The 18,773-nt window shown below is 36.9% G+C and overlaps 1 protein-coding gene across 1 annotated transcript in view; it reads left to right on the top strand.

Annotated features, from left to right (window-relative positions):
* LOC100174808 overlaps positions 1-4,763 on the top strand; it is a 49,427-nt gene extending 44,664 nt beyond the window's left edge. Inside the window, exons 15-17 of the mRNA XM_041574000.1 lie at positions 55-345; positions 520-894; positions 4,160-4,763. Of these exons, the coding sequence (XP_041429934.1) occupies positions 55-345; positions 520-894; positions 4,160-4,518 (1,025 nt within the window). The 3' untranslated portion in view covers positions 4,519-4,763. The remainder of the gene's footprint in view (positions 1-54; positions 346-519; positions 895-4,159) is intronic.
* Positions 4,764-18,773: the final 14,010 nt, after the last annotated feature.

Raw genomic sequence — 18,773 nt, 5'->3', positions numbered from 1 at the left:
AATGACCATCTTTAGCTACAATTTATTATTTAAATTGTCTCTTTCCTTTTCTAGAGCTCTTCTCAAAGCCAGTAACATCTGTAAATTCAGGTAACCCGAGTCAGATTAATGAAGGAAATCGCATGACCATAACATGTGACACAAAGCTCAGCCCACACAGAGCGACTATAGAGCTGCAATTTGCTTTCTACAGAAATGGGCACAATGTGCAGGGATTCGGTTTATCCAACCAATATAGAGTCTCCTCAGCCCAGCTGGAGCATTCTGGGACATATGCTTGTGAAATAAGTGCTCAATCTGGGAGTGTAAAGAAGAAGAGTGACCCAAAAAGTATCCAGATAAAAGGTGAGTAAAGTCATGAACTGCCAGGTATTCCAAGTATATTCCATATGCTCTTCCAACATTATTACTTAAAGGATTAAATATCGTCATATATAACTATTCACGTTTTGTTCTGCAGATATCCATGTTTGGCATATAATGACTTTTATTTGTATATTTTATTTTTACTTCATTCAGCACAGAAGCTTTCTGGTGTGAGTGTGAGGCTTGAGTCGGCAGGAGGACAGGTTGTTGCCGGGGAGAAGTTGGAGATTCTCTGCTCAGTGGAAAAGGGAATGGGATTATTGAGTTATTCCTGGTGTAAACAATCCAGTCTCAGCTGTGACACCAAAGAGTCTTCAGCTTCAGAGCAACGGTTTGTGGTAGAAAGTGTTGCTGAAGATTATGGAGGAGAATATCAGTGCACCGTTACTAGAGCTGCTACTCGGGATTCCATCAGCAGCACCAACATCTCCATCTCTGTCCGAGGTACAAATCTATTCCATCAAATGCAACCTTTTCTTACATCTAATGTCCTGGATCGGTTACTTCTGATTTATTTCTTGGTAGAATGTTTGGCATCATTCATTACCCCATTTTCAAGGTCTTCAAAAACCTGTCTGCATTAGAGTAAATAAATCCTTCCTATGCAGATGGTTGATCGAATTTTCTTTTCATCTAAATAATTTTAATCTATTTGTAGGGAACCCCATAACTTAACTTCCCTTACTTAAAAGAAAAACTTTCTTATTCTGAAATCCATTTTGGAATTTTACAACCTGACTGCTCTTGCAATAAAGAAACCCTTGGTATATTGGTGTGGAAATCTCTTTCCCTCCCTACCATTGAATCTCATATAAATTGAGCTTAATTTTCATGCTACTGTTTTGAAGTTGTCTAGCCTTTCTTTGTTTATGAAGAAGTAATATGAACTTTGACTCCTACTGACCTTAAACTTCCTCCCTGGCAATTTCCACTTCCTCTGTAATATAATTTTAATTCTCAGACCAACATGCCTCTTGGCTATCTGCACCTCTCAGGCATGGAACAGGCACTTTACCCGTAGTACAACAAAGTATATTATTCTTCTCTTAACTCAGCATAGTAGACATAGTTTCATCAACAACCTGACTTTTTTTACCCTCTAGAATTATCATATCACTAAAATTATGCCATGAATGTGCAGTGGATGGTGAAAAAGAAATAAAAGAAGCTTATTTTTTGACCAACCCATCTGGCAACCTACAAACATGCTGACCTACTAATCCTACTAATCCACACCCATTCCAAATCTGCTTTTCCTACCTGCAGCCTACTGAATTCTTGCATGTTTAGGGGGAACCAATGTTTAACTGATGACGTTCAGGATTCTAATGTTGGCTATTGTGTTTAGATCAGCAGTTTGAAGCAAACCCTGATATCTTCAAAAAGACATTTATTTCTCAAAAAGACAACCGTGTTTTTCATTCTCATCTAGTTAGTTTTATACCAAGTGGCAGATGTATCAAAGTGTGAAATTAGAGCTGACTACAATAAAATTCCCACTTTCTTCATTCTTATGGGATCTTTAGAGGCAAATATATGAAAGGGTCAACTTTAAGTTCACCATTTGTTTAATACAGTATGTTTCTCAAAATCCCCTAGGAAGCAACAGAGAGTGATAGAATTTTACTGTGGTTTCACTTTGATAAATTTGTCCCTTAGTAGAGATATTTTCTGCCTCAAAATATAATGCTTTTTCCTATGATGCATTTACTACCATTATACAGTATAAATAATTATTTATTATAATATAATACCTTCTTGGGGGAACACTTGGGGAAAGATTTATCACTTTTTGAGATCAGCTTATTAAACTGAACTGAGAAAGAAAATTACATTCAATTGACTTTTTTTCTACAATTTTTTTATATTTAAATATAAATATATTTTTTATATTTATATAAAGCTCACATCTTTCTTTAAAACACAGTTGGATAATGCCACAGGAGAAGTCGATCATGAACAAAAATTGGTTGTTTGTATGTTTTCAATAAGGTTTTTTTGTCTGTTTGAAAATACACCTCCCACTGACTTCTATAGAAGCTCTAAATTTTAGTTGCCAAATGATTATATTTATATTTTTGGAATTATTTTTAGTTAAATCTGTTTTTAAAAATGTTTGATAAATCTGTTTTAAAATTTTGAGATAAAAAATGCAACTTGATTTTGAATAAATACCGTTCTAAGTACAGTAGATAGTAGATATAAATATTTATATTATTCTAATGTGATTTGCAATTCATTTTCATTGGTAATTTTTTGTGTTTTTTTAAACAGTCAGATTTTTTTACCTGGAACTCTTAGGATGGTAACCAGTTGTTAGGGCCAACTGAAAAGTTAATTAGCATTGCCAATAGCAATGCCAATAATAAAAGTTAATTTAAAGAGCAATATTCCTGTTGAGTTTTTGCACATTCTTTAATAGTGTTTTGTTATTTTCTTTTAAATTAGAAGAAAAGATTTCAAATATGTATTGAAAAATCAATATATGTAGTTCAAATCAATGTAATAAATGTTAGATAAAACTTAGGAACAAATGAAAATTCATTTCAGTTAATTTTCAGTCAAGCTGAAAAGTCTCAACTGTCTTAATAAGGAAAAATAGACTTGTTTGAATGCTGACAACACACTTCCTGTGAACTTTTGCATTTTTTTTATTTCATGGTTTTCAATTTACATGCATACAGTACAGCAATACAATAGTAGGAAGGTGAGAAAGGAAAACAAGAAGGAGGAAAGAGAATTGAGCCCAATTGAGCCAGTTGAGTCCAGTAAGAGAGAATTAAGTAGGTGGTACTAACCATGCTGGCCCTGGAAACTGATGGTTCATCCATAGTGATGGGCGTAAATTTTTTTGCCAGTTTCGCAAATTTATTCGCCGGCGGTGAATTGTGGGAATTCGCCGCAAATTTTCGCCTGGCAAATAAATTTGCCCATCATTATTCATCCAGGGTAATTTTTGTAAATGTTAAAGCTTGATTATTAATGGTAAAAAAATCATGATCCTAAAATAGCAAAAACTATCAAACCTGGTTTTTAATAAATCAGACTCAGAATCTATAATCCCTATCATGAAGCAGTCTTGGGTTTCCAGTTTGATTAAATTTTTCTTTAAAAAAGCCCAAAACTATTTTTTTTCCCAACCCTTTGGGAAGGTTCACAAAAATCCATAGTTACAGCTACTGATGAGCTAATTTTATTGCCGAGTTTTGTCAATTAAAATCTAATTAACCATTAATAACATTACCAACAGCCTTTATTAAACATAGTCTGCTGTAACTATGGCCTTGAAAACGACGTGTTTATTAATATTAATGGGGCCTAGTTATACACCCCCACAAGTGTATGATATTAACACAATTTTATACGAATGCACATTGTGATTAATTAATTAGTTACTTCTGGATTGCCTTGAAGAACCTTTGTGATGGCGATTTCATTGATACACTGATAGGCGTGTTAAAGGATACCCAATGATTTGAATTTAAACGGATACTATCATGGGAAAATTGTACGAACCTTTGTTTCGTACAATAGTATCCTTGCCTCTATGGCCAGCTTTACAGATATCTAAGGGCACAATTTTGGTAGGCATATAGAGCTTAAGATATCCCAATAATGTCCATTTTTTTTTAACTTTTTTGTTACTAATTCTATTGATTAATTTGTGGTAGCTCTGCAGGTAAAATCTTTGATCTCATTCTGTTCTGATGCTTTTGTTCTAGACACTGGTCTTGTGCGTGTAGTATTACATTATTTCTGAGACATGAACAATTGTTTTTGTTCTCTGTTAAAGTTAAGATAGGCAAGCCGGAGCTAAAACTTAGACCTGGTAAAGTAGCTGTGGGGGATTCTGTGGATCTTCTCTGTGAGTCCAGAAGTGGATCTTTCCCAGTTGATTATGAATTCTATCACGTGAATGATTTGATAGGGAAAGGTAAAGCCAAAAATAAGGAGCAGGCAGCGTTTCATGTGACTGTCACCTCCATCACCATGACTGGACCCTACTACTGTGCCTTGCGAAATGAGGTCTCCAGAAAAATGCAGCTCAGTGAGGGAGTTGTTTTGTCTGTGATGGGTGAGTGCTTTAACCTAGATTCTTCCAGCCATAAAACCAAAAGTTGCTGCATAAATCTTGAGCTTTTTGGATGTTGACTGCATTTGCATATGTTCGTTGTTTATTTATTTACTCACATTTTGTGCAGATGTAGCACCGTTTCACATTATAAAGTTGTTCCTAGGATTTGCATTTCTTCTTCCTGCCCATGTAGTTCTATATCTCAGGGAATATTACAGCCTTAATGTTCTAACAGAACCAGTGGCAGATGCCAGAATTACCCCTGGGGAAGATGAACTTGCAGTGACAGTGGAAGACAATCTGTGCTTAACCTGTTCTGTAGCAAAAGGCACTAGTCCCCTTTTCCTTTGGATTTATAATAATGAGACAATTGAACACGCATCAGAACTGTACCAGATCTGGGAGTCTGGGAAATTGCTTTGTATAGAGTCAGCACAGCTTCACCATGCTGGGACATACAGGTGTCAGGTCAGCAACCAACTTTCATCCAACAGGATCTTCTCTGTTCACAGCAATATCGTCACAATAAACATCTCAGGTGGGTTCTGTGTATGGCAGCTATCAACACTTTCCAAAATGGAACTTCCATGTCAGTCATGTTTTACATGTCGTCAGATTAAGAACTGTCAGATTAAGAGATTGCCTACTGAGGGAGGCAGTGAAACTTTTGCAGCTAGAAAGGTTATAGGCAAATTTGTCCCATTTTGCGTCATCAATACGGTGAACATTTATTAAACACATTAAAGTCTATGGGCATTTTTTTGTGCATCTTTTTTAAAATCACACAACTTTTTTCCCAATACATTAGAGTCAATGGACGTTAATCTGCAGAGAAAGCTGGTGAAAAATGTCTCCCATCCACAGTCATAAACAGTTAAAATCATAATTTGTTTTACTTTATGGGGCAGATTTATCTAAGGGTCAAAGTGAAAATTTAAATTTTTGAGTTTTTTTATGGCTAAAACTGTCAAATTCGACTAGGGAATTGTTAAAAATAGATTTAAGTTTCTTTTTGAATTCAAATTTAATTTTCTAAATTTATCATATATGAATGAGCTGGAGAGAGTGCACAGACGTGCAGCTAAAATGGTTAGAGGGAGGGAAGACTTAAATTATGAGGGGAGACTGTCAAGGTTGGGGTTGTTTTCTGTGGAAAAAGGCGCTTGCGAGGGGACATGATTAGACTTTACAAGTACATTAGAGGACATTATAGACAAATAGCAGGGGACCTTTTTACCCATAAAATGGATCACCGTACCAGAGGCCTCCCCTTCAGACTAGAAGAAAAGAACTTTCATTTGAAGCAACGTAGGGGGTTCTTCACAGTCAGGACAGTGAGGTTGGGGAATGCACTGCCGGGTGATGTTGTGATGCTGATTCAGTTAATGACTATAAAAATGGCTTGGATGATTTCTCGGACAGACATAATACAAAGGCTATTGTGATACTAAACTCTATAGTTAGTACAGATATGGGTATATATCATTTATGTGAAAGTAGGGAGGGGTGTGTGTATGGGGCTGGGTTTTCATTTGGAGAGGTTGAACTTGATAGACTTTGTCTTTTTTCAACCCAATTTAACTATGTAACTATCATACACTAGCCCTTTAAGAACTCAAATTAGACTATTCACTACTTTAAATCTGCCAAATTGCTGTTTTAGCCTGTAGGGGAGAAAAAACTCAATTTGATTCAAATTTGATTCAAGTTTGCGAGTCGGTCCTATTCACCCAAATATTAAAAATTTGATATTTTCAAATAAATTGCAGTTGGTCGAATTTCAAGTTCGTGGGAGTTTAAAATAACTCCCATGAACCGATATTCAACCCTTGATAAATCTGCCCCTAAGTGTATTGCTTCGAGATTTTAGAGGTTATCAGGGTTTTTTGCTTATAAGCATGAAAATGCTTGGAAAAAATGGGTTTTCATATTTTATTTGAATTCGTTCTGCGTTTTTATCCATTCACTATTTTTATATTCAGATTGTTCAGTAAATAACTTGAAATTCGTATTTTCTTTAATTCTTTTTTTTTCTTCATGGGTTTTTAAAAAAGTCAGTATTTTCATGGTTAAAAAAAACACTAAGGGGCATTTTTATCAAGGGTCAAATTTCGAATTGAAAAAATTCTAAATTCGAATTCAAAAAGACCAACCACCTAATAGGTACGTATTCGGCTGAATTCGAATTGTACGAATTGAAGTAATATGGCATTCAATTCAATTTGATTCAAAGTTTTTTCCAGTCCACCAATTGACTCCAAATAGGTTCTAGGAGGTCCCCCATAGGCTAAAATAGCAATTCGGCTGGTTTTAGATGGGGAATGGTCAAAGTTGTATTTTTGAAGAGACAGAACATGATAAATTGAGATATTTGAATTTTGAATTCAAATTGAATTTGGATTATTCCCTAAAAATAGCTTGAAATTCGAGTTTTTTAATTCAAAAGTTCACCTCGACCTTTGATAAATCTGCCCCTCAAACTACACAATTACAAATTTGTCCCTCTTGTCCCTCTGTCCCTCTTAGTAACTACCCAATAACTGGCATTCATATTGCTCCCAAGTTTTTTTTTACAATTGTGAATTATGAACTTGATAGAACTATTCTTTGATTACCTTGGGCGCAAATTTATTACAATTTGAATCCTAGTTTTTGACATGACAAAACTATCGCTGTAAAAAATTTGAGTTTTCTGAACTCCAATTTTTCTAGATTTGAAAACCAAATGTCAAAAATGTAATTTAATTTAATTTTATCAATTGAAACACCTATTATTCCGTTTTCAACATGTCGAGTTTTTTATCATTTTGATATTTTAAAAAAATAGTTTTTCCAAGCTCAAAAAAATGAAAGCAAAATGTGATTTTTAAATGATCAAAATGTTTTCTATTACATAAATAAATCAAGTTTTTTTGTAAAGTGATTGAGAAAACAATATATTGAGGTCTTTCAAAACTTAATGGATAAAGCACTTCTATTTGTTAAAAGAAGGTGTATTATAATACATTGCAACACATTATTATAAGATATAATTAAAATATAATTTTTTATTATAATAATGGAAATAATCATGTAATGGTAGTATCCCTATAAGGTTTCTATAGCACATTAAATTATAAAAAGCATTGCATTTTAAGTAGGACAATACTGTGTTTCCTAACAAATCGTTTCAGTGTAATAATGCAACATGTTAAGAATAATCCCCAAGTAATAAAGTTCATCTCTTTTAGCTTCAGAAAGATGTTAGTCCAAAGAAATTAAGTTTAACTGTGATTGTTTTTTATTTTTTCTTTGTTTTTTTAAACTCTTATTCAAAAATTTATAAATCCTCCCCTAGCTGTTGCACTAGCCTCAAATCTAAAAAAAACTACCACTTTTTTAGCGTCACTGATCTAGGCCACAAGTTCATGGACTAGATGAGTTTAGTTTTCTGGATTCTCTCTAGTCATGCCTATGAAACCACTACCTGGTTGCTAGGGACCAGTGGGACCAGTAGCAAACACAAAATGGTATTTGTAAAACAAAGGCAAATATGAACCGGCTGCAACCTGTCTGAGAAAGCCACTACCTACATCATCCTAGAAGTTCATTTTAAAGGACAAGGAAAGGCAACAAAATAAAATCCCATTTTTACTTTCTTTAATGAAAAAGAAACCTATCTCCAATATACTTTAATTAAAAAATGTGTACCGTTTTTATAAGAAACCTGACTGTATGCAGTGAAATTCTCCCTTCATCTACTGCTGTGGATAGGAATTGTCAGATTGTCAAACAATTATACTTATGAACAGCAGGGGGAGCCCCCACCTTACTTACCAGCCATGCAGAACTCAAGCAGCTTTGTTTATGATGATCCCTAAGCAGCCCAGACCACACTGAGCATGTGCAAGATCAGAGTCAGGCAAAGATGTAAAACAAAGTTACAAGATGACAGCCCCCTGTGGCCAACTTTGAAAGCATAAATCATTTGTTAGATTAGGCTTTATGGTACAGTAAGTTCATGCTTATGTTTAGTATACAAAATAAAGCATTTCTAGCCTTATTCTATTTTAGACTTGCCTTGTCCTTTAAAGGTGACTTACCTTATCAGGAAAGGATATTTCAAAAATGTTTGGGATACTGGTATTACTTGTACAACACTAATTGTATCTTGTTCTTTTTCCAAAGGGAAGAGCTATGCAGTGATGGGATCAGCAATCACACTGGCTTTCCTTGTCTTACTTTTTGTTACTGCCCTGGTTGCCTTCAAATACAGGAGCAAGATGTCTTCCTTCTTCTTCAACTGTTGCTTTTTCCAAAGAAGCTCAGGTAGAGCCGAATTATTCTAGCTGTTAGCTGTTGAATATGTCATAAATTTAGCAACTACTTGGAAAACTGGAATATTTTTCTCAATATTTTATGAATGTTGTAAACTGCCATTGTTTACATGACACTTGGCACTACACCATTACAATACTGCCTCAGTCTTGCCCTATCTATATTATACCCTATTTACTATCTTGTTCTATTGTCTTCATCTTGTCCTACTGTTTCCATCTTATTCTAATTTTACTTTCCCTCTATCTTCATCTTGCTCTAGTGTATTGGTATGCCTATAGCCTCCATCTCACCTTGCTGTTGCCATCTAGTACTAATATCTTTGCTTTGCTCCACTATCTCTATTTTGTCCTACTTTTGTCATGTTATGGTTCTTGAGACATCTTACCCTGCTGTTTCCATCTTGTTCTTGGGTCTCAGTCATGTCCGACACTCAACATATTGTGCTACTGTCTCCATCTTTCCTACTGTTTACATTTTACTTTCAGAATATTATACTCTTGTTACCTCTTTACCCTCCTTCCTACCTATGACTGTGAGGTTCCACTGTATCTGGAACTCAAAGCAGTTGTGTATTTTTCACTCTTGTTAAATAATAATGAAAGGACTTAAAATACTGATGTCATTTGTTTTCAGGTGGCCCAGTGACTAAAGCCCAGTATAGGTGAGTTACTACAGATTGCTTATTTAAATATTAATGAATGAAATATTTTAAGTAACTTTACATTTTAAAAAATTGCCTCTCCGTTTGTCATCCTTGGAATGTAATATTGTCTCGTATTAAGGTCAGCGACACCCCCAGCCAGAAAGCAGATTGATTATTAAACTTTATTTTTATGTTTTTATTAATTATTTAATTAAGGCCCTTACCTATTTATTATACTTACTGGTGTCCAAACATCTGCCTGATTGCTAGGATCAGTGAAACTGTAGCAACCAAATAGAAGTTTAAATTCCAGTTTATACCGCATCCAAATACATAAACTAAACATTACTGACTAGTTCAATGTGATTTAACAGGGCTGGTCCAAGACAGCAAGTAAATAATAGCCAAACATCAACTGATGTTACACCCAGCACAGAACAGCCAGTGAATGGCAACGGTGAGTTTGTTCTAAAATACGTGTAATGTCCATTGTCCAGTCAGTCAACCAGTCTGATATCTGTGGGTAGGGTATATATTCTAAGACTCGATCATAGGGATGGATTCTTTGCCAGGTAAATTTGGAAGCCTGAGGCCCTTAAATCTGGGAATTACAAGGGTAATCCTTGGAATTATTGCTGCCATTTTTATTCCATATTCGAGATGCCCTATAACTTACTGCAGCATTACTCCCTACCCACGTAATGCTTTTTATTTCTTTTAGTAGTAACCCAAGATGCCACTCATGGAAAAGACGTGTGTTATGCTTACTTAGATATTAACCATAAACAAACAGGTATGTCATCTCACAATATATCTGGCAATTCATATTGGTCACATGGCTTAAATAATACAAGTTAGGTTGTTCTATTGGTTCATGCTCAAGGCTGAAGGCTGCATAGTATTGATAGTAAGAACTAAACTTTTGTGAATATTTGGGTTTGGGCCACCCTCTTTGCTGATCCAATACCCATAAGCAATGATAATCATCATTTCCGTTATGCCCTTTATTCTTTATCTACCCAGATCTCAAAGCCATCACATTGGACTTTACTATGTCTCTTTGTATCTGTTGGTGTCCAGGGCCCACACAGAAACCTGTCGTATTCCAGAATATTGTGCCCCTGTAGTAAAGGCTGCTGTAATGTGATATTTTTTTAGAAATGGAATAGGAAAAGTCAAATATTTCTCCATTTATGATTTAGTTGCATTAACAGAATAGAAATATTTAGACATGGATGTATGATTATTTCCCCTTTAGATTTTTAGCCCTATCTTATTTGTTTTACTTTCTAAGTCTGTGAACAATGTTAAAAGATTCTATATTATTGTAAGTGTATCTTGCCAAGCCTTCCTTAGAAACTCATACAGTTCTCACAATTCTAAATCATACTGGGGTACAGTTCAATGTCATAGTGTGTTACCTGGGCCCACCATAGAACCATACCCAACGGACCTATCAAGCACATAAGTTCATGTCCCACTGCCCCTCTCCAGCTGCTGCTACTACCAACCCCTGTTATACACATATGAGCAAAGCCTTCTTAACAAAATATGGGACCTAAAAGCTTTGGGCCCCAAAATTTTAAATACATTTTTAGGTGACTCCCTGTAACTATAATTACATGGATATGCTGTTTTGTAATGCAGGGTATCCATAACCCAGAACAAGCCCCTAGGTTCCGGTCTCGGCCCACTCTTCTGCCTGTAGCAGTCGCCTTTGGCTTTGGGTGGAGCTCTCCGCTACTCAGATGCTGCCAGGTCTTATTGTGGGAGAACTAAGAAGAGAGTTCTGAGCGAGCAAGGGAACCAAGTGTAGTGTTGTGGAATGGGAAACAAGGAACGTATTCAAAAGTCAGGCTGGATCTGTAACAAACAATATGATACAGATACATGAGACTTAGGGATGGTCGGGGTCACAGGCCAGGTCAAACACATCAGAATCACAGTATAAAATCAGAATCCGAAAGAGATGTAAAAAACCGGGCAATAATCAGGACAGGCAGCAGACAGGACGAGAACCAGGGACAGGTAGGATCAGTAACAATAGAATAACTCAGTAGAAACACACCCAGGAAGTTTAAGAAAATTCCTTTTACGTTGGGCAATGAAACTATACAAATAGCCCTTTAAATATTTGAATTTCACGCCATTGATGATGCCATGTTCTGCACTTTGCGGATAAAATCCGGAAGTAGCCGAGCGTGCAACCCAGAAGAATGGCGCATTAAGAGAGACGACACGGGAGGAATCGGACGCGGCGTTATTATGTACCATGTTATGTAGGATCTCTTCAGAAAATGTATAATAAACATATTTTGCAAGTAGGAGCACTGCAGAAATGAACAATGAGTTCTCCATTGACCCGAGATATGCCAGTGAGATCACTGCCCAACTGTGCCAGCAAGATAATTGCAGTAAAAAGATAATGAGCATATTAACCCTTAGATATGACAGTAAAATCACTGCAGAAATGAACCATGAGCACATTAACCCTATACATGCTTGTACAATCACTGCATACAAAAGATTACCTTACCCACAAGTAAGCCAAAAACATCACTGCAGAAAATAGATAGACTGAAACAAAGCATTACTTTACTTACACTCATACAAGCAAAATACTTAGTTGAACCTTCAGTTGAATGCACTGCAATCTTGTTCTTGTGTATAGCAATCGTGTGCAGCAGAGCAAGACCCAGCAGAACCAGGGCCCAATGGGATCTTTCTTGTTATCTGGTTCACGACCAATGAATGAATGTATAATGTTAGCAAATCTTCAAATAACTTACAAATAGCCAGCGGTCATGGCTTGGTAGTCCTGCTGAAACCAGGTGACAATGCATTTCTGAGGCATTCCCTGAATATTGAGATAAAGCACATTAATATTCGCATGGGTACATATTCTAAGAATAATCCTAAAGGATACTGTGTTGTGGCCCTTGAATAGAGATGAGTAGATGCATTACTGCTAAGCAAGAAACATTCTGTAAATGTAACCTCTACCATTTTTCTTTTAGCTTCTTCTTTTCCAGCCCAAAAAACTGTAAGTATTTTACACGTCTATATAAATACCCTTGAAGTGTAAATAAGAGTGCATTTGGGGTCCTTTCCTTTTCTATAAAATAACAATATTTGGCCTGATTAAGAGAGGCATTGGATTGGACTCTGGGGAGCCAGTTTGGCTGTGGCAAGTGATGGGCAAATCTCATTTGCGAAATGGCGAAACATTCACAAACCCATCAAAATTATGTTGACGCGCAACAATTTTGACACAAGCGACAATTTTTATACAAATAAATTAAAGACGATGGGCGTGTGAATAATTTTGACTAAATTTTACACATGATGGGCGAATCTCGTTTCGCTTTGCTGAGAAATTCACAAAACTTCGAAAAAATTTGAGAACCGGTCAAACTCATTGAGTCAATGGGCATCAAAATTATTTTGACGCGCAACAATTTTGACACGAGCTATAATTTTTGAACATGCGACACTATTGTTCAAATGCATGTTGATGGGCGTCCGAATAATTTTGATTAAATTTTACACGCTCGACTCTTTTGTCCAAATGCATTAAAGTCAATGGGTGTCCAAATAATTTTGACGTGCGTCAATTTTGAAGAGTAACAATTTTTTTGACGCAAAAAAATTTTTCAATGCCAAATTTTTCCGGCTGTTAAGCGAAAACATTCACCGTTGGGGAAATCCGCTAATCAGTTGGCCAATCACAGCCCTTATTTGGCACCCCAATAAAAAAATGTTATGCTTGTGTTGCTCCCTAACTCCTTTTACGTCTTAATGTTGCTCATGGGTAAAAAAAAGTTGTAGACCTCTGATCAATAATTAATGAGGCCTCCTGTGTTCAGTGTAGAAGAAATATGTGTGTATAATCAATATGTTTCTATGGGTCTCAAGTTATCTTGTATTTTTTTTAGGATGAAGGTTCCGTTACTTATGCTGCTGTAAAGTGTAAATCCTCTAGAACTTCCAAAAATCATGGAGAACATGATGCTTCCATCTATGAGAACTTCAATGCCAAATGACTCCAGGCTAAATCACGACTACATTGTCAAACCATAACCCAGTAGAGAGTTGTATCAGTTGACCCTCTTTATAGAATAATAAGCACTTTCCAGTTCACCCTGTTCTCTCTAATTATATAGCAGCCTGAAAATAAAGAAGTGAAGGACAACTGTTTACAACTAAAGAAGAAGTAAACAGTATGATTTCCTGATAACAACATATTCACAGCTGCCATATAAAAAAGGGAAGCTGCCATTAAATAAAACGTGCAGTAAGCAATGGCAGAAACCATTGAGACTAAAGGGGTTCATCGCATAGGCTTAAGAAAAGAATTGTACTGTACTGTGTTAGCCAGTGGATCAGATGAATTCACTTTTTGCACTAAGATTAAAATAAAATTAATGAATCACATACCGTATATGCTCGAGTATAAGCCGACCCGAGTATAAGCCGAGGTACCTAATTTTACCTACGAAAACTGGGAAAACTTATTGACTCTAGTATAAGCCTAGACACAACTACAGCCCTGTCTCCCAGCAGCGCACATTCTGCCAAAGCGACCCCCCCAGCGATCAACCGGACTTCTTTGCAAAGTTGATGGTGAAGGAGAATTGGCAAACGGATTACTGTGTGCATTGTCCCACTGTCCCACTACCATGTGCAGAGGGTGCTGTTTGATATTGCCATCACTGTTATTCTTTCGTATAACCAACAGAGGGCGCTGTGTGATATTGCCATCACTGTTAATCTTTCATATAACCAACAGAGGGTGCTGTGTGATATTGCAGTCACTGTTATTCTTTCATATAACCAACAGAGGGTGCTGTGTGATATTGCCATCACTGTTAATCTTTTGTATAACCAACAGAGGGCGCTGTGTGATATTGCCATCACTGTTATTCTTTCATATAACCAACAGAGGGCGCTGTGTGATATTGCAGTCACTGTTATTTTTTCATATAACCAACAGAGGGCGCTGTGTGATATTGCAGACACTGTTAATCTTTCATATAACCAACAGATGGCGCTGTGTGATATTGCAGTCACTGCTATTCTTTCATATAACCAACAGAGGGTGCACTGTTATTCTTTCATATAACCAACAGAGGGTGCTGTGTGATATTGCAGTCACTGTTATTCTTTCATATAACCAACAGAGGGTGCTGTGTGATATTGCAGTCACTGTTATTCTTTCATATAACCAACAGAGGGTGCTGTGTGATATTGCAGTCACTGTTATTCTTTCATATAACCAACAGAGGGCGCACTGTTATTCTTTCATATAACCAACAGAGGGTGCTGTGTGATATTGCAGTCACTGTTAATCTTTCATATAGCCAACATAGGGCGCTGTGTGATATTGCAGTCACTGTTATTCTTTCATATAACCAACAGATGGCGCTGTGTGATTTTGCAGTCACTGTTATTCTTTCATATAACCAACAGAGGGTGCTGTGTGATATTGCAGTCACTGTTATTCTTTCATATAACCAACAGAGGGCGCTGTGTGATATTGCAGTCACTGTTATTCTTTCATACAACCAACAGATGGCGCTGTGTGATATTGCAGTCACTGTTATTCTTTCATATAACCAACAGATGGCATGTGTGATATTGCAGTCACTGTTATTCTTTCATACAACCAACAGATGGCGCTGTGTGATTTTGCAGTCACTGTTATTCTTTCATATAACCAACAGAGGGCGCACTGTTATTCTTTCATATAACCAACAGAGGGCATTGTGGGATATTGCAGTCTCTCCCCAAGTGAACTGTTGGTATAGGAATGATTAAAAGTGACTGCAATCTAATGGGAAGAGATAATAGAAACTGACCCAGACCTGATTAAACCTCTCTCAAAGGTATACGACATCCTTCTCAATTCAGGTGAATATAAATTACCATCGTTCTGCCGTTCCTGGGAGAAAGAACTGGGAGTTAATATACCAGAACAAATGTGGGTGAATATTTTTAAGCAAGGTAACAAAAAGGCCAGGGCCTCAAAAATGAAAGAAGCAATCTATAAAATAATCATAAGGTGGCATCTAACCCCAGCAAGGCTAAATAAAATATACCCACAAAAGCATTACGGGTGCTGGAGATGCAACGATAAAGTTGGAAATCACTTACATATGTGGTTAACCTGCCCAAAATTGAAGGATTACTGGGAACAAATCTTAGAAAGCGTAAAAATAATCACATCAGTCAATGTACAGATAGAAGACCAAGTAACAATGTTACTAAATGTAAATCTGGAGAACCATAAAATACTAGATGATATACTTACCTTTTATCTTATTCAAGTAGCCAAATCTTTAATCCCAAAACATTGGAAATCCAAAGGAACCGCCTTCATTCAATGAATGGATGAGATCAGTAGAAGAAATAAGACAGCTAGAGGAGTTAACGTATATATATCATAGTAACAGTGTAACTTACTGGAAGATTTGGACCCCATGGTACAGATTCAGAGAATCATTAGATCAAAATTGAAAAATAAGAGGGGAATAAAGTAGCAGTAAGCAAAAGAAACTATGTATGGAGAACATATATGGAACAAATGTCGAAGTGGCTATGAACTGTGGGATATATGATTAATACACCACCCTCCCAACGCCCCCCTGTATTTATTTTCTGTACCCCTTCCCCCCTCATTTTGTGTAATGTCTAATTTGTTCTTTTTTTTTTGTGTGAGAAAAAAAAATAAAGAAAGAAATTTAAAAAAAAAAAGTGACTGCAATCTCAGCTACTCGGGTCGGGTACCGCTGACCCGAGTATAAGCCGAGGTAGACTTTTTCAGCACTTTTTGGATGCTGAAAAACTCGGCTTATAGTCGGGTATATACGGTAACTACAATACTTTTAAAGGAGAAGGAATGGTTTAAATTAAGTAAGCTTTATCAGAAAGGTCTAGATGAATACACCATTAAACGCTCAAAGTAATGCTGCTCTGTCAAAAGAAACACCACATTTCTTTTCTTCTATTGTGTACTTATGGGCTTCTGTATCAGACTTCCTGTTTTCAGCTTAAACCTCCAGGGCTAGGGCTTGAGCATGCTCAGTTTGCTCCTCTCCCTCCTCCCTGCTGTAATCTGAGCCCAGAGCTATGTGTGAGCAGGGAGAGACTCAGGCAGGAAGTGATGTCACACCAAGCCAATTTGGCAGCTCCTATCCTAAAAAAACAGAGAAAGTTTCTCGAGCTGTTTACTCAGGTGTGGTTAAGCATTCTACAAAGTAAATATAGCATTCTAGCTTGCACTATTGTGGCTAATCTATTGGCAATAAACTGCCCCTGTAGCTTTCCTTCTCCTTTAAAGACTAACTATATAATAATATTCAAAAGCCAGCTTTCTGGGCATTGAGGTCCCTTGTTGTTACACAATAAAATCTTTACTGATATATCATTATCTATGTATATAAAATAGACGGATTTTTCTTTCTGCTATGCAGAACCCTCCCACCCTAGACTTCAGCACTTTAGTGGCAACATTAGTATCAGAATTACTTGCTCCACACTGTCTTGTAGTGGTTTCCACTGGAACATGTACCAAGGGATTCCTGTACAGGGAAATTTAATGAGAAAAAGTAATTTAACGAACAGGCACATTCATTTCTTTGTGTCTATGAGTGTATGTATAACTTTATTTATAAAGCTCTACCTTGATACACAGCACCGTACAATTTTACAAAATAGAAATGTACCCACAAAACAAGCTCAGAAAACTTCAATATGAATATATTTATTACATTTATATATGAATTTAATCAAATTCTAGTTTTTCCATTTTAATAAATGGAAAAACTAGAATTTGATTACATTTATTCTCTAGGAATAAATAAGTAGATGGACTCAATCTCACAGATGGTTCCAAACTGATTGTGATGTCACAATGCACACTGGGACTGTATTTACTCCAAAGGAAAAGAGGGTGATAATAAGTTATTTCACTGAGTGACTTATCAAAATAAAGTTTGCTCCATCTGAATGCAAACACTGATCATTTTCTGCTGACTAGAGCTAAGACTGTCAATGGTAAATATTACACCTAACTCTATTTAATACTTTTGGGGTTTAAAAAAAGTAATAAAATTTGTTTACATTGGCCATTGTGTGGCGTTCTTTTATTTCAGAGATTTTCAGTGAACTATGTTTTTATTTCCATTGGTCAAATGAGATATTTATCATCCAAAGCCTAGTTTTATATTCATGACACAAATAATCACTCACCCAAATTTCCCCCTATCTGGCCTTCAGGCTGGACCCCTTAGCTCATAACAAGGTTACAGATATATAGAAACAATAGAAACATTGGGGTAACAGTGACCCTGCTACAGTTCCAGGGGTACCCAGGGTACAAATAAGCACTCACCCCAAATCTCACCCTAACTGGCCTTCAGACTGGGCCCCCTTAGCTCATAACAAGGTTACAGATATATAGAAATATTGGGGTGTTACCCTGCTATAGTTCCAGGGGTACACAGGGCACAAATAAACACTCCACCCAAATCTCCCCCTAACTGACCTTCAGACTGGGCCCCCTTAGCTCATAACAAGGTTACAGATATATAGAAACATTGGGGTAACAGTCACCCTGCTATAGTTCCAGGGGTACCCAGGGTACAAATAAGCACTCACCCCAAATCTCCCTCTAACCTTCAGACTGGGCCCCCTTAGCTCATAACAAGGTTACAGATATATAGAAACATTGGGGTGTCACCCTGCTATAGTTCCAGGGGTACCCAGGGTACAAATAAACACTCACCCCAAATCTGCCCCTAACTGACCTTCAGACTGGGCCCCCTTAGCTCATAAAAAGGTTACAGATATATAGAAACATTGGGGTAACAGTCACCCTGCTATAGTTCCAGGGGTACCCAGGGTACAAATAAGCACTCACCCCAAATCTCACCCTAACTGGCCTTCAGACTGGGCCCCCTTAGCTCATAACAAGGTTACAGATATATAGAAACATTGGGTAACAGTCACCCTGCTATAGTTCCAGGGGTACCCAGGGTACAAATAAACACTCACCCCAAATCTCCCCCTAACTGACCTTCAGACTGGGCCCCCTTAGCTCATAACAAGGTTACAAATATATAGAAACATTGGGGTAACAGTCACCCTGCTATAGTTCCAGGGGTACCCAGGGTACAAATAAACACTCACCCCAAATCTTCCCCTAACTGACCTTCAGACTGGGCCCCCTTAGCTCATAACAAGGTTACAGATATATAGAAACATTGGGGTGTCACCCTGCTATAGTTCCAGGGGTACCCAGGGTACAAATAAACACTCACCCCAAATCTTCCCCTAACTGACCTTCAGACTGGGCCCCCTTAGCTCATA

Source organism: Xenopus laevis, chromosome 8L (assembly GCF_017654675.1).
Source record: "Xenopus laevis strain J_2021 chromosome 8L, Xenopus_laevis_v10.1, whole genome shotgun sequence".
NCBI lineage: Eukaryota > Metazoa > Chordata > Amphibia > Anura > Pipidae > Xenopus > Xenopus laevis.
The sequence above is the reverse complement of the archived record's forward strand: the minus strand, read 5'-3'. Positions and strand labels throughout refer to the sequence as shown.